Here is a 16118-nt window from a genome sequence, read left to right on the forward strand (position 1 = left end):
AGTCCATGCAATGGGTCTGGCACACGTAAATACTCGAAAAACATTATTCTGAGTTACTATAATGATGATGATGCTACAAATAGTATTAAGGTAGTCAAACTTAAATATGATTCTCAGAGGACAGATATATACTATTAATTTAAATGACTAATGAAGAAGATTACCACTTACTTGGTGGATGGTTAAAAAGTATACATTAATTGCTTAGACATAATTTTATGGCATAAGCTTAGTAAATCTAGGATTCATTCACTCAACTCCTATGTGAGTTGTGGAACATACAGGGACAAGAAAATTACCTCTGCTCTGAAGGAATGTACAAGATAAAAATAGATAACTTACCACAGTTATCATCAATATGGCACCTTGAAGAGAGGTATATAAAACACTATGGAGAATTCCCTTACCAATTTGTTGAAAGCTTCCTAAAAACACTTAAGAACCTTCGCTTTGAAAGCTGCCCTAGGTTTCCTCTCATCAAATCACCAATCAGGAATCAATATTCTCCAAGTCTCTGGCATCAACAACCAGAGTTAGTGTTCAAGTCTCTTTCAATGACGTGACATACCTAAATGTGACCCCTTTCACGTTCTTTACACATAGAAGTTCAATTCACAACTATGTTCAATGTTGTTTGACAAAGCCAGCAACCTTTCCAATGAAATAAGGACTTGAAAGACTTTTCAAATGGCTTTGACTTTCTTTCTCAATAAAGAGTTGCTGGTTTTGGAATACTGGTTCTAAGAAGGGTGAAATGGTGTCCAGTTAAATTATACTTATTCTGAGGCTCCTGGGTGGCTCAGGTGGTTAAGCGTCTGACTTGATTTCAGCTCAGGTCATGATCTCACAGTTCCTGGGATCGAGCCTGGCATCTGACTCTGCACTGACAGTACAGGGCCTGCTTGAGATTCATTTTCTCTCTCTCCCTCTCTCTCCCCCCACCCCCGCCCCCTGCTCAAAAAGTAAACATTTTTTAAAAATTCTTATTTTATTTTTTTACTTATTCCTCCCCATGAGTTAGTGGTAGGAGAAAGTGATCTCAGACTCCTAGTGAACTAACCACTATGGACATGCACGAGGAAAAAGCTCCATTCACACGTGGGAATTATCTAATTGACAGAATTTATTGAAATAGATCAAAGAGGCAAGCTGTATTATAGAAGTAAATGTGCTCCACATGCTCAGGGGGCTTGGGTTCATATTCTCAAAAGAAATTTGTATCAAGTCCATGAAAATGAACAGTTCAAGTAATAAGATGCTGAGTCATCAAAAAGTGATAATGTAGACAGTTATGGTGTTCACCTAGTTGACGGGTAGGTGGTAAAGTGATGTTAGGGGATCATTTTTGGAATGATGCTATGAAAGACTGGTCAATGTTCCCTCTTCAGTAATGATACACCACCTAGTATCTAGTCTATGGTTTCATCATCTCATTTGGTTAGAATAAAGACATGTGCTTAAACCACTTTTAAACCACAGGCAGTCTGGATTTTATACAGTAAGTTAGATGATTCTGCAAGTGATCATAATATCATAATCATTTTTCTGACATTATGCATTATTGGATTCAGCACTTTTATATCCTCTAACCCGAAGTGTATGTAGACCTTCTAATAGAAATGGTTAGACATTGCACTTTTCACTGTCATCCCAATACAAGGGGAACTCTTTTACAGTCTTCTGCACTAAACCTAAAAAATGCTTCATCATTGGAGACCTAAATGTCTCTCAAATATTCCTGGAAGAAATCTAGTTGAATGAAATTAATGTAGGTACTTGAGGAATGGCAATAGTAAACAGGATTTTACAGAGATGGGAGAAGACAGCAGAAAGTTGAATAATACTAAAGTAATTTCATGATTTTTAGTATTTTGTACACAACGGAAAGTAGCTTTCTTTAATGGCAACAGCTTTTGCTAATCATTTTCCAGTTTTCAAAGAGCTTTTATATACATCATCTTATCTGGTACCCTCAATAACTCACAAACGTGAGCAAGTAACGGAGTATTATCCCCACTTCATCGATGAAGAACCAGAGACCCGAAGAATTAGGTGACTTGTCAAATAACAAGATGACAGCACCACGCCTTCTGGCTCCTGGTCTAGTCTGGAGTTATTAGGTATTAACTAATAGTAATGTGATTATTCCACCCCAGGATTTTTCTAAGCTCACCAATACTTCCCAGTTTTCAGGTAAAATTCCTAAATAACTACTTTCCAGCCTTATCTTCAAAAAGAAAACATACATATTTTTTTCCTATATAAGAAGATGCTGATCGCAATGATTTGACCCCACCGTACCATATCCATCTGATGCACCACTGCTTGTTCTAACCTGAGGCCAAAAACAACAGTTACATGCTAAGCAGATCGGTTTCACGCACGAAGAGCAAATCCTCTTGGTACTTCACACTAATCACTGAATTATCTCCAGCAAATTGGTGGACTTATGAGAAATGGGTGAATATTTTTCAGTGCCTTTTCTTGTACCCAACAGTGATCAATGACAAATTCAAAAGGTACCTAGCACAGTAAAACCTGAAGGCAAAGACAACTGTCACAGGGTGGGGAAAAAGGAGATGCTAGATAAATCACCTCAAAAACTACCACTGGTGCATTTTACCCTGCTAATAACATCGACTATCAAGTATGGTGCTCTGGAAATATGGAAGGAAAATAAGAACTACCACTGGCTGAGTAGGTATTCTATGCTGGATACTACAATAGGTGCTTTATGAGAATTAGCTCACCTAGCAAATCAGTGAGACAAGTACTGTTACATCCTCATTTCACTGCTAAAGAAACTGAAATCCTAAGTAGCATGCCCCCCAAAACTCAGCAGGTAAATGTCCGCTCAGTGAATTCAATCCAAGCCATCTGACATCACAGGCTGTGCTATGAACCAGGGTTCCGTAGACTATAACTCATGGGTCAAATCCAGCCTGCTATCTGTTTTATATAGCCCTAAGAGTGGTTTTAGGTTTTTAAATGATTGGGGGTGGGCGCAATCAAAAAAAGAGTATTTCATGACATACAAAAGTTACATGAAATTCAAACTTCAGTGTCCATAAAGTGGAATACAATCACACTTGTTCAGCGACATACTGGCTATGGCTGCTGTCATGCTGCAATGAACCGAGAGTGGGGTAGTCGTGACAGAAACCACATGGCCAGCAAAGCCTAAAATATTTCCTACCTGGCCCTTCTGAGAAAAATCTGCTGCCTCCTGCTGTAAGCCATTCCACTCTATGCTTATTTCACATCTCTACTTGGATGTCTTAACAAATACCCCAAACTTTAAGTATTTAAAATCAAAGTCCTGATTTTCTCCACCATCCACATGCAGGTCCATATTTGGTTAGTCTTCCCCTATGGAAAATCCATCCCTCTAGGTATAAAAGCCATAGATCTAGAGTATCCTTGAGTTCTTTCACTCATGTTCAAAACCATCAGCAAACATGACCAGCTTTGCCTGTGAAATATCCAACCCCATTTCATTCCCTCTACTGCTAGTGGCCTGGCCCAAGCCATCACTATCCCTTTTCTGAATTATTGCCATTACATCTTACTAGGTCTCTCTTGTATCAGTTCTTGCCCAAGACAGCAGCCAGAAGGCTCCCATACTCACAAACCCTCTAGCTTCTCAAACATGCCATGCATACCCCTACTTGGTGCTGGTTTGCTCCCCATTACTGCAGACCCACCTATGAGACAGGCCCTCCCTCTCCACAAGATCCCCACCAACACTCCTAGCCCCTGGGACTCCTTTTTTCTCTGCTTTATTGCTCATCCATATTATTGCAACCTGCCATTCAATAGATATATTGGATTCTAATTGAATTTAAGCTCCCTGAGGCAGAAGTTTAGTTCATTTTTTTTTACTAGTATATCTCTGGCACTGGACCAGGGCCTGACATTTATTAGGTGCTTAAGAAGATAGCTGCTCAATGAATGAGGAAATGAACCCTGTGTGCAAGAAGCACTCAGATTAGTGACACACAGAGATGGGTGAACATACTTAACATGTAAATAATTGTACTGAATGGGGCTTAATAGTAGATTTCTTATTTTATCTACTTTCTTATTAAACACCTTTCTAAACAAATCAAATTTTAGAAGTTTCAATCAAAGGGAAGAGAAAGCTAGCTTTGTATGACCTATGTATGAAATTATTCTAGATAAATCTACTTTCCTGAACAAGGGCACCGATGAGGTACTCAAACTCCCATTCTTAAACCCACGGTCTCATTCTGTTTTAGCCTTAATTCCCTCCTCTACATCTCTGTCAAACTCTGGGGCCATGTTGGCTAGAGGTACTGCCTCAGCTACTCCACTTAACTCTTCTCCCCAAGTCCTACTATTCAACTCCTGCCCGCCACTTTTGTTTTTTTCCTCTAAATGTTTACCTATTTTTGAGAAAGAGCCAGAGACAGAGTGTGAGCGGGGAATGGGCAGAAAGGGAGACACAGAATCCGAAGCAGGCTCCAGGCTTTGAGCTGTCAGCATACAGCCCGATGTGGGGCCCGAACCCATGAACCGTGAGACCATGACCCAAGCCGAAGTGGAACACCTAACTGACTGAGCCACCCAGGCACCCCATCCTGGCCACCACTCTGAAAAGAGATATTCATTTCTTAGCCACAAATGCAGGGAAACTGAGATTTCATAAAGACAATAATATCCCCTTAAAACACTACCATTTCTAAGAACCTACTCAACTTTGCACAACGTTTGAGAAAGACAAGAGTAGCACTCTACTATCTGACCTGGAGGCAGTGCAGTTTCTATACATTTAAGGAAAGGGGCGCCTGGGTGGCTCAGTCGGTTAAGCAGCCGACTTCGGCTCAGGTCATGATCTCACGGTCTGTGAGTTCAAGCCCCGCGTCGGGCTCTGTGCTGACAGCTCGGAGCCTGGAGCCTGTTTCAGATTCTGTGTCACCCTCTCTCTGACCCTCCCCCGTTCATGATCTGTCTCTCTCTGTCTCAAAAATAAATAAACGTTAAAAAAAAAAATTTTTTTTTTTAAACATTTAAGGAAAAAAGATGAGATGGGGCACCTGGGTGGCGCAGTCGGTTAAGCGTCCGACTTCAGCCAGGTCACGATCTCGCGGTCCGTGAGTTCAAGCCCCGCGTCAGGCTCTGGGCTGATGGCTCAGAGCCTGGGGCTTGTTTCCGATTCTGTGTCTCCCTCTCTCTCTGCCCCTCCCCCGTTCATGCTCTGTCTCTCTCTGTCCCAGAAATAAATAAACGTTGAAAAAAGATGAGGGCGTTTGCAGAGTGCTAAATGCCTCATTGAGCCAATAACATGACCACACCCAAGGCAACCAAAGAAGAAATGATATTTCCTGTGAAAATGATCTACCTGCTGGCATCTTCACTTCCTGGCCACTTGTTAACTAGGAAAACAGTTATATTTGTAATTATTGATGTTTAAATAAATCATATGGGAAAGCTGCAGATGTGGTACAAGAAGAGAATCAGTGACAAGAAATAGTCATACCCTCTCCTCCAGTCTAGCCAGCTGCTCTTTGTAGAATGCATCCTGCTTCTTTATCACTCGATCTTTCTCTTCCAGCTGCTTAGCCTAAAAAAAGAAATGAAGAATATACTATATCGAGAAAAAGCAGCAACAGCAAAGCAAAAGTCAAGTATAAATTACATTAGAAATAAGTACACAAAGCTGAAGATTTTTGCAATCTATTAGGTCTCTGCCACCGAACAATATTAATAAGATGATGATTGCTGTATTTAAATGTAAAGGAGTCTACATTGTATTTTTTTTTTACTGTGACAGCTGTGTCCTACTTTGTCCAAAAGTATCAGAATACAGCAGACAGTTTTATTTAACTTCTTTCGAAGAGTAGTTTCAAAACAAATTTTTCTTAAATATTTTCGACAATAAAACTTAGATTTTATTCCGATCATAAGCTACATGGTTATTAACCTTTTTTCTCTTTTTTTTCTGAACAACAAAAATGCCTGTATGACATTTTCTACATAAATCTTATGTTTGAGAACGCTTAAATTACACACTGAAACCTGCACATAAATACATGTATTGGTCTATCTTCTTTCTTATGAAGCAACTGTCTTTGGAGGGAGGGGCAAAAACTACTGTAAATGTTTATTTGAATAACTGAAAATTAAAAGTAATAAATAAAAAATAGTGAAGGTAATTTTAAAACTTGGTCGTCCCATTTCTAATTTATAAGATTTTTTTTCAAAATTAAAAAAATGTAATAAAATATTTTTTGATACTTGAAAAAATAAAGATAGTTACATGTGGATGTTTTTCAAGGTTAAGAAATGCATTTTTCAAACTGTTGTTTGTATCTTGATCATTACATTTTAAGTGATCTTTATCTCTGATAACAGACCTCCCTAAATCACCCCAAATGGTAAAAGTTTTTAATATTTTTGTTCAGTAGAATGCTGAAAACACACTTGACTAGGAATTTTAAGATATTAAGCAAGTATGTATTCTGGCACTCCCATCCTTGTGCCGTGCAGCACATTATTTTGCAGGGCGATCAAGTGTCCCCTAGCTCAGCCTGGGTAAGGGTGACTTCCCCTAGAGGCTTAGATTCAGTGTACCCATTTTGCACATTTATAGGTCATTGCTTCACTACTTACCTTGTCTTCAATGTCCTGCAGCATGTTTAAAACAAACAAACAACAGTTTTTTAACAATACAAGTAGTATTTTTTCCTAATGTCACAAAGAAATCTGATAGATAATATCTGAAATGCAAACCAAAGAAAGCAATGGGAGGAAAAAAATCAGAGGACTTGCTTAACTTGGAATGCATTTGAATGTCACTGTGCTGTTACAGTTTGAATAGAAGGTTTCAATGAAAAGTTCCTGCTACTTGATAGCATATGAATAAATAAAAACAAACACTAAGATTGCGCCACAACATACTAATATGAAAGTACGTAATCTATGGCTCCTTGTTACAACATAGTAAAAAGCTGACTGGTCTGTCAGGAATATAAAAGAAAAGGTAAACAAGGAAAAGAATTTTTAACAAAGCTAAGTATGAAGAAAACATGCATGACTATATGACCTAAAAAGAAAAGATCTTCCTAAATTCAACACACACACACACACACACACACACACACACACACACACACACACACACAATGAATACAGGAAATGTAAAAGAATGGATTTATGAGACCCACCATAAAAAAAAAATCACTAAACCAAATGAATAAGCAAATGACAAAAAGAAGAAAAGAAATTTCAACATGTAACTGAGAGTTAAAGATAATACAACACAGAACACGTTTAAAAAGTACCCCCCCCCCCCCCGCAAACAAATGACCTACACTGGTAATCCACACACAAAAATACAAATAATAAACACATGGGGTAAAAATCAAAGCCTAAGAGAAATCAATGAAAATTAAAATAATGAAATACCATTATTCATCTACTGAACAGACAAAAATATAAAGTACTAATAAAAATGTCAAGGATACAGGAAAATAGGCTCTTCCAGTCACTACTGATCAGAATGTAATCTGGTATAACCCCTTTTTAAATCAATTTGACAAAATCTAATGTTTTTAAAATATACATATTCACTGAGATCTAAACTCTATTTTTAGGATTTAAGTAATTATGACAATATATGAAGATGTTCATGATAGGGTTGTACAGAACTACAAAAAAGCAAAAAAAAAACCACAACATTTTAATGGTTAAATAAAAATATCCTCAAAATATACTAAGTAAAAAAAGAAACTGATAATAAACAGAAAGGACAGTATAATCTCTTTTTTGGTAGGGAAGAAAAAAACTAGGATACTCAACAAAATGTCAACAAAACTTATATGGTAGGCTTATGAGTGGTTTCTAGTTATTCTTGCTTTTTTATATTTTCCAAATTAAAAAAAAAAAACATACTTAATAGTCAAAGGACATACGAGAGAATTGTCTGAGGTGAGAGAACTCCTCTTCTTGCTTATGGTGGTGGTTATACAATTGCATGCATTTGTCAAAACTCATAGAACTATATATCACAAAGAATGAATTTAACTACATAAATATTAGAAAGTTGGGGCGCCTGGGTGGCGCAGTCGGTTAAGCGTCCGACTTCAGCCAGGTCACAATCTCGCGGTCCGTGAGTTCGAGCCCCGCGTCGGGCTCTGGGCTGATGGCTCGGAGCCTGAAGCCTGTTTCCGATTCTGTGTCTCCCTCTCTCTCTCTGCCCCTCCCCCGTTCATGCTCTGTCTCTCTCTGTCCCAAAAATAAATAAAAAACGTTGAAAAAAAAAATTAAAAAAAAAAAAGTGTACACAAATTAAGTACACTAAAACTTATGAAAATAGCTACATAAAACATGGATGGATGGATGCATACATATGTCTTTACTATTATTAATCTGTTTATCACTTGGCTGATTTTATTCTAGATATTTAATCCCAGGAAATATTAAGAAAAGCACGCAAGGATTTATACCTAAGAAAATACAGCCAACATTATTTAAAGCAACAAATAATTGGGAACGACAGAAGTTTGTGTAAATAAGATTTGGTCCAACACAAAGATATTGATTATAAAGATTTTGTCCAGCTATAATGACCAAACATGGAGAGCCACTAAAAATTAATGTTTTAGTAGAACAGTTAATTTTCTTTAACTCAAAATTTTATGTGGGGGGAAAAAAGCAGGTCATAAAATAGCACATACAGGAAATTCCTAATTTTGGTTAAGGAAGGAACAGGGAAAGTTGAGTGCCTTGTTACACAGACTTGGAAAAAACTACCCATCTTAGTATGCTAAAATGTTAACAGTGAATATGATATGCATAGTGGGATATTTTTTCTTATTTGGACTGTCCTATACTTTCCAAAATTTCTGTTATGAACAATTATTACTTCTGTGATCAGAAAAATGCTTCTTAAACATTAATATCACATAAATGAATCCCTGACTAGGATATGGAAAAATATGATAGAGAAGCTCAAAGAGTGAGGTATTAAGTAATTATATTAACAATCAAATTGTTTTAACAACTTGAACGATTATTTATAGCATGGAAATTATTTTGCCTACAAATCCTTAATGTACTAGCCCTTGATTCTCTCTCCCACTCAATTTTTTTTTTTTTCCAACGTTTATTTATTTTTGGGACAGAGAGAGACAGAGCATGAACGGGGGAGGGGCAGAGAGAGAGGGAGACACAGAATCGGAAACAGGCTCCAGGCTCTGAGCCATCAGCCCAGAGCCTGATGCGGGGCTCGAACTCACAGACCGCGAGATCGTGACCTGGCTGAAGTCGGACGCTTAACCGACTGCGCCACCCAGGCGCCCCGATCTCCCACTCAATTTTTGACAGTACCCACCATGGTTCTTAAAACACTTGCACTAAATGTTTCTTTTGTTCGCATATAGTGCACAGTGAGACTTTTTTAAAAAACACACACAAAAAAGTAATAGCTATTCCATTATGGTTATTCAGAAAACACTAAAGAATTCAATACTATAAATATATTGCTTGAACCTACTGAGGACCACATACACCAACAAATTTAATTTTGAGAAGCAACATAAATAAAGGATGTATGGCAATATCCTCATTCACTTTTCTAAGATGTAATCTTTGAAAAAATTTAAAGCAACATGTGAAAAGGTCAGATATGCACACTAAAAAGGAACTACCTCCAAAGACCGGAAAACACCAAACTATAGTCTAACATCACAAATCTTTCCCTAGACAGCCAACAGAATCAACAGTTTGCGAGCCACTGGGGAGAACAACAAAGCAAGAAACATGGCTGCAACACCTGAACAGCACATTGCTTTGAAACAGTTAATGTGATGCTGGGAGGGAAAGTCACACAATATGAATCCTGAAACTCAAACAAGCCTAGAATACATTGACTAAGCTAATAGCTGCCAAGTATGGAGAATCACACTCAACTTACAAAAAAAAGCAGTAAACCAAGTGCAAGGAAATAAAGCTTCTATGTATAACTCTCTAACAGAGAATCACTGTAAATGAACAAATAAAAACAAAGAGGATTACAACATTATTACAAAATTATTTCTTAGAAAAAAAGGAATATAAAAAATTTCCCCTCATCTCTTGTTTGCTATTATTCCTCTCACTACAAGAAATGTACGCTGATTAGTTTTCAGATTCTGTTGGATTTGGGACAACATGATCAGAACTTGGGAAAACATGACAGAACTTAAGTGGATCATTATGGAAAACTAGAGCACCCCATATGCAAGAGAAACAAAGAAAATAAGGAAATCAAGGTTCCTTTAAGAAACCCAACGCATAAATATTTCAATGTTTTAAACTCGGTGGTAGTTTCAAAATAAAGTACCCATATATTATCTTCCTTAAGACTTGATTCTTTTCAGAAAGGATTTGAAGGTACTATGACTAAGAATATAATAAGATCAACAGAAGTAAAAACTGGGATTTTGGATACAACATATTGTGGTGGTGGGAACTTTACCTTCCCCCGTACATTCCTAGGTAACTCTTCGTACCGAAAACTTTTGGGCATAGTAGTTGAGCCTTCTTAGGCCTGGTTGCTGCTGAGGACTGAGATGTGGCACAGGGTACGTGGCATTGAGAACCCAGTGACATCACAATCACTTAGCTCAGAGGTTGTACTTCTTCTTTGGACATCAAGGACAAGGCATGTTAAGGAAAGGCTTGGGACTACGGGAAAGCTCGTATATTTTGAATGACAAAGTACTTGGAAACGCTAGTGTTCAATTTTAATTGCTCAAGGGAGAAAACAAAGCAGGTACCTGCTCAATTTGATACTAAGAAGCCAGAGATTACCAGGATTGAGAAAAGGAAACAACTATAAATCAATGCACCCAGGATATCCCTATAATTATATTTCCTATCATTCTAAATCTTGTAACAAATCTGAAACACACATATAATGGATGGAGAAAGATTTAGTCTTTCACAATGATATGGATCATCTGTGGCATAGATCAATCTCCATCTATGTAATAACTCACATAGGCAAATAAGAGCAGAAAAAAAGAGCTTTATTCCTCACCAAACCTACACAGAACACAAAACATATAGGAACCTAATAAAATTATATGCTGACATAAAACAAAGAGAGAACTGAAATATCCAACAGGGACGAACCTAAACCTGTAAGGTAATAATACATTTAGAAGCTATGGAACATGATCATTGAGAATTATCAATTGGCCGTAACAAAATAATTAAAGTAGCCATGTGTTCAATTAGCTGAATACTAGACTTCCGTTATAAATGAGAAATTACATAGGGTTCACTGAGCTTTTATCAAGTGGCATTAATAAACAAAGAATTACACAAAGTGCTGTTTTCCGAACCACATTAGAAGATGACCTTCAAAAAGGGTAACTCATCTAGGTTAACTTGAATGATGCCCAACCTATTATCAACTTTAGCACTTTTCAATGACTACTTAGAGGCACGAGCTATGACCAAACCCCAGCTTGAAATGTTAAACTACACTTATGTCCGCTAACATAAATTGAATACGGACCAGGACTTCCAACAGACTCCTTAATCCTAAATCTGGAACTCATATCCAGGCCCCAGGACTTGATCAGTCCATTTGTTTCTGTTTTGTCTTCCCCAGAAGAGTTTCAAGAACTCTGGTCTACATTTCAGCTTTTTCATGCTAAGGACATACTGGAAACAGCCTAATGAATAAGTCCTCTTCCACTTTTGGGCATATCTGCTTATTTTCTTCAAAATGCCGGCAAAGTGGCTTTTGAAATTAAAAAGTAAAGCCAACAATGAGTGAAGAGAGGACGTTATTAGGTACATAAATTTAGAATAGAAAACAACCTAGTGTTGCTTTGCTTTAAATTCTTCCAGTTCTCTCCTAGTAGTTGTGCAGAACATGGTAGTTAACAAAAGAAGCAAAATTAAGAGCTGGATGAAGTCAGAAACAATTTTACAAGCTTTCTTCTACAGCTTTAGAGAGGAAAAATAATTTTTTACTTATACACTTACTTCTCCATGTTTCTAGTTTCAGAACTTACTACCACTATGACATAGTAGGTAGTCCACCTGGTGGGGAGTCAGGAAATCCATATACCCATTCCAACTCCGTTAAATCACGATGGCCACCTCAGGCCTCGTCCATGTTCTAAAATCCTTCTCTAATATTACTTCCTTCATGTAGCTTTTCCCAAGTCATACCCACCTCCCCACCCCCTGCTGCCTCTGCTACTTTTGCACCTAATAAAACTTTCAGCAGGTCTCTTATGGCACCTGTTTGCCTTTTTTTTTTTTTAAGATTTTACTTTTAAGTAATCTCTACACCCAATGTGGGGCTTGAACTCACAACCCCGAGATTAAGAGTCACATGTTCCACTGACTGAACTAGCCAGCTGCCCGTTATAGCCCCTGTTTTTGAGTTTGTCTTGGATCATGTATGTTTACTTAGCCACTGTCCCTCTCTCAACTGTAAACCCTCCTCCCTGTCTAGGAAGAGATTTACTCCTCTCTGGATCTCTGGCTCAACCTAGGTCTGGAGCTTCCACAAAGGAAACACTCAGGACATGGTAGCTCAAATGGAAAAAAAGTACACCGAGGTGAAGAGACTGGAGGAAGTAAGTAGACACAACTTCTGGGGAGCAATTCTGTCACAGCATCTGTGATTTACTTCAAGATGCGCAGTATGACATCATGTGTCTGTGTTCCTTAGGTTAAGCTCTGAACCAGGTGCTGCCAGTATGCTACTCAAGAACACGCAACGCAAGAGCAGTCAGCAAGTATTCTTACTGGAAGTGTGAAATCGGAAGCTGAAAAAGTAGAGGTGGGTACTACAAGGGCTTCACTCATGCATGCCTTGATCAATAATGATGGTTTGCTAATTGGCACAATGACTGGTGCAAATGAGATTTTATTAGTGAAAATGGTTCATTAACTAGCATGATGTCAGATATAAGTTCTTTTTAGTTAGTAAAATGAACGCTCAAAAAGATACAAGGGTTAGCTAATGGAAGGACACTCCTACATCTGCGGTGTGACCAGTTATCAGATAGTGAGAGCTTATGAGAACAAAGCACACAGCTCTAACTTTAAGGATGGTGCCTTAGGCTTAATCGCTTAACAGTCTTGTATCCAGGCATTGGTTGAAGACAGAGATTCTCACCTTTGGCATTACTGACATTTTGGGCCAGACCCTTCTTTGTAGTGGAGAGCTGCCCTATGCATCGCAGAATGTGTTTAGTAGCATACCTGCCCTCTATGGTGCCAACAGTACCACTCCAACTCTGAGCTGGGACAACCGAACATGTTTGCAGACATTGCCAAAACTGCCCCAGTTGAGAACCACTGGTTTAAGAGGATTGTTGGCTGCCTAAAGTCAACCATAAGCAGCCTAGTCTGCCCCAGGCAGCACTTGTCCTGAAAATAAAACAACTTAAAAGAATAGACAACTGGGACCACTGAGTTTTACTGAATGGCTTGTATCAATTATTGCTAATACATTTTTCTTCAATAAACACCTGTTTGTATTATAAAACTGAGGTGGAGACTTGCTCCCATTATAACATGGCAGGGTTGCACCACAAAGGTATAATGTATAAAAGCAACAAGAATGGCTCACATGCATGTAATGAATAATATCTCAGTGAGAAAGGAAACTGGGAATGTAATTTTTTATTTGTGAATTCTTTATTTCTGAAGTATGCAATTTATAAAATAAGTATGTAAGTTCTGTCTTTTCTATAGCTCCCTATATAAACAGAATCAATGCCCGTATAACCTAAAATTTTTGAATCCATGCAACTGATGTTCAGTTCAGGCAGAATGGATATCCAGTTGACATGAACTGGTACTAGTTGTTTAACATGTGTTCCGCTTGGGCAATGACAACACTAGACCTGATGTTAAATATTTTATAGATCATTCCCGAGAATAGGTATATAATGATTCCATTATAATTTACAACTTTCAATGTTACAAAGCAACATGACAGTTCAACATGAAAAGTACTGAAATATACCACCTGCTCAGTTCAGTTCTGTATATTCCATGCTGGTCCCAAACACCCATTTGAAAAAAGAACATTCATCACGATACCCAGCACGTAAGAAACACTAACTAATGCTGAATCAAAAGTAAATGAACTGTTGGGATTTCAGAATTCTTAAATAAGCAGCTTTATCTTTTCTAATGACACTAACTTTACCTACCCCATGTTTACGAAAGACACAAGTGAATGCAAACATGCATCAAGTCTAAAAGACCACCTGAATCAAATTTGGCAACGGAATAGAAAACGATGTTCCAGAAGACCAAGTTCTATGAATAAATAAGAACCTCATGTCACAGAATCATTAGTAAGCTTAGAAACTTTAAGGATAAGAATGATCATCAAAAGAGGAAAAGGCAGTTTTTGAAAGGGACCATATTCAAGAAAACTACTGGGCTCAGAGCAGGAAGGGGCTTTTATTATCAAATCCAGCTGCAGAACAGATGGGCATTATAAACCACTGAGTGTTACCATCGCATATAAGAGCAGCATGGTCTTAACTCCAGACCACATCTGACGGGGTCCAGAGTAGAAAGGAGCAAAGTGCAGTTCCACTACAATGTCTTGATCTCCTTGTTCCACATTGTGGGGAATAGTACTTCCATTTCCAGGCACTTATGTATAATCCTGTTTTACCACAGAGATTAAAAACTCTCAGAAGCGCTCTAGCACAGAGATGCTGCGTGAGCCACACTATTTGTGCCAAGACACTTGGTGGCCCTGATCTGACACCTAAGTTGGACAACAACGTGGAAGCAATTACCGCCCAACTTCTGACTTCCTTTTCTTTGTATTAACTTGTGTTTGTTCAATTTACATTTAGATTCAATGCATATATTACTGGGACCCATTGGCCGCAGTCAACCTCTCCTCTTATAACCTTATTCCTTGTTGACGGAGGGAATTCCCAAGGTCTGGGAGCAAGTTGGCTCTGGGACCCTTGCTCTTGACAGCAAACATCACTCACTGACTGGATTTCTTTTCATTTTGGCTCGACATGAAGGGAAGACAAAGTAAAAGTGACTAGTCAACGATTTGTAGTTATTTTCAACCCTACCCAACATAAAGAGATTTTTAAAATTTGCTGTGAGGCTAATGCAGAATATTCTAAACATGTCTTCAAAACCACCAATATGCCATGTCAGCTCAGGCCCACTGGGATGCAGACGCGGAGGCAGATCAGAAGTAGGAGGGATGTACTGGGGGGGAAGGATAAAGGAGAGAGGGAGCAGGAGCGGCAGAGTGAGCCTCTGACTATGCTGTAGGTCTGATACCTGTGGTGCGAGGTGAGGTTGGAAGGAGACAACCGCGTAGCCCTGAGAAAAGCTCCGAAAAGGCCAGGACAAAGAGGAGCCCCAGGGCGAAGACTGACCATTAGAGGAATCCTGTGTCAAGCAAGATGGCACAGCTCCAGAGCCTCTACTGTGTACTATCAGCCAGGCAGGGGCATGGCCTGGGGACGAACGCCTGCGGTGGGTTCCAGACTTGCAGCAGCTTGAGGCTTACGGCCAAGTGCACCCTTGGCAGCACATTCTCTCCAAGAGTGAGAGCCGAAAGGCACACCCCCATGGCTGCCACATAACCTGATTTGCAAATGACAAAAACCAACTCTGAGCAGATCTTAAACTTCAGCTTCCAGTTCGAAATAAACTAGCCACCACAAGTGAGTTCATATCTGTTTGTACGTATCAGTTCCTTGGGAACTGCCCCAGTTATGCAGGCCAGGCTGCATATTTCCAATCAGACCTAAGGAATAAACTTGATCCAGAAGTCCTGCGTAGCAAGAAAAACAACAAAACAGTCATCAGACAATTAAAGTTTCAATTCCAGTTTGGCTGCTAACTCATGATCCTGGTAATAAGTTCCTTAACCTCTTGGGGCTTGTTTCCTTTCCTTTAAATTAAGGGGACGGTCTAAGTAATACCTAAGATCCCTCTAACATTCACGTTTTATGCATTACATCTACCACAACAATTCTGCTGTTATTCAATTTGAATCTACTCTCCAGCTAGGCCAGAAGAAATTCACTGAATGCGTATGTTTTGCTGCCCAATTGTTAGGATGCTACAAGTACACATTAAAC

The 16118-nt window shown here is 38.7% G+C and overlaps 1 protein-coding gene and 1 long non-coding RNA gene across 5 annotated transcripts in view; one reads left to right on the plus strand and one right to left on the minus strand.

Annotated features, from left to right (window-relative positions):
- The window catches only part of CHCHD3 (coiled-coil-helix-coiled-coil-helix domain containing 3), a 288748-nt gene that overhangs the window by 95738 nt on the left and 176892 nt on the right, over nucleotides 1–16118 (minus strand). For all 4 annotated transcript variants that reach the window (XM_047850123.1, XM_047850122.1, XM_047850120.1 and 1 more), the window contains exon 5: nucleotides 5501–5584. In XM_047850123.1, coding sequence (XP_047706079.1) covers nucleotides 5501–5584 — 84 coding nt within the window. The remainder of the gene's footprint in view (nucleotides 1–5500; nucleotides 5585–16118) is intronic.
- Nucleotides 10672–12805, plus strand: LOC125160777 (uncharacterized). The gene is made up of 3 exons (XR_007150368.1): nucleotides 10672–10777; nucleotides 12482–12605; nucleotides 12701–12805. It is a non-coding gene; the product is annotated as an uncharacterized LOC125160777 (long non-coding RNA).

This window comes from Prionailurus viverrinus, chromosome A2 (assembly GCF_022837055.1).
Source record: "Prionailurus viverrinus isolate Anna chromosome A2, UM_Priviv_1.0, whole genome shotgun sequence".
In the NCBI taxonomy this organism is placed as follows: Eukaryota; Metazoa; Chordata; class Mammalia; order Carnivora; family Felidae; genus Prionailurus; species Prionailurus viverrinus.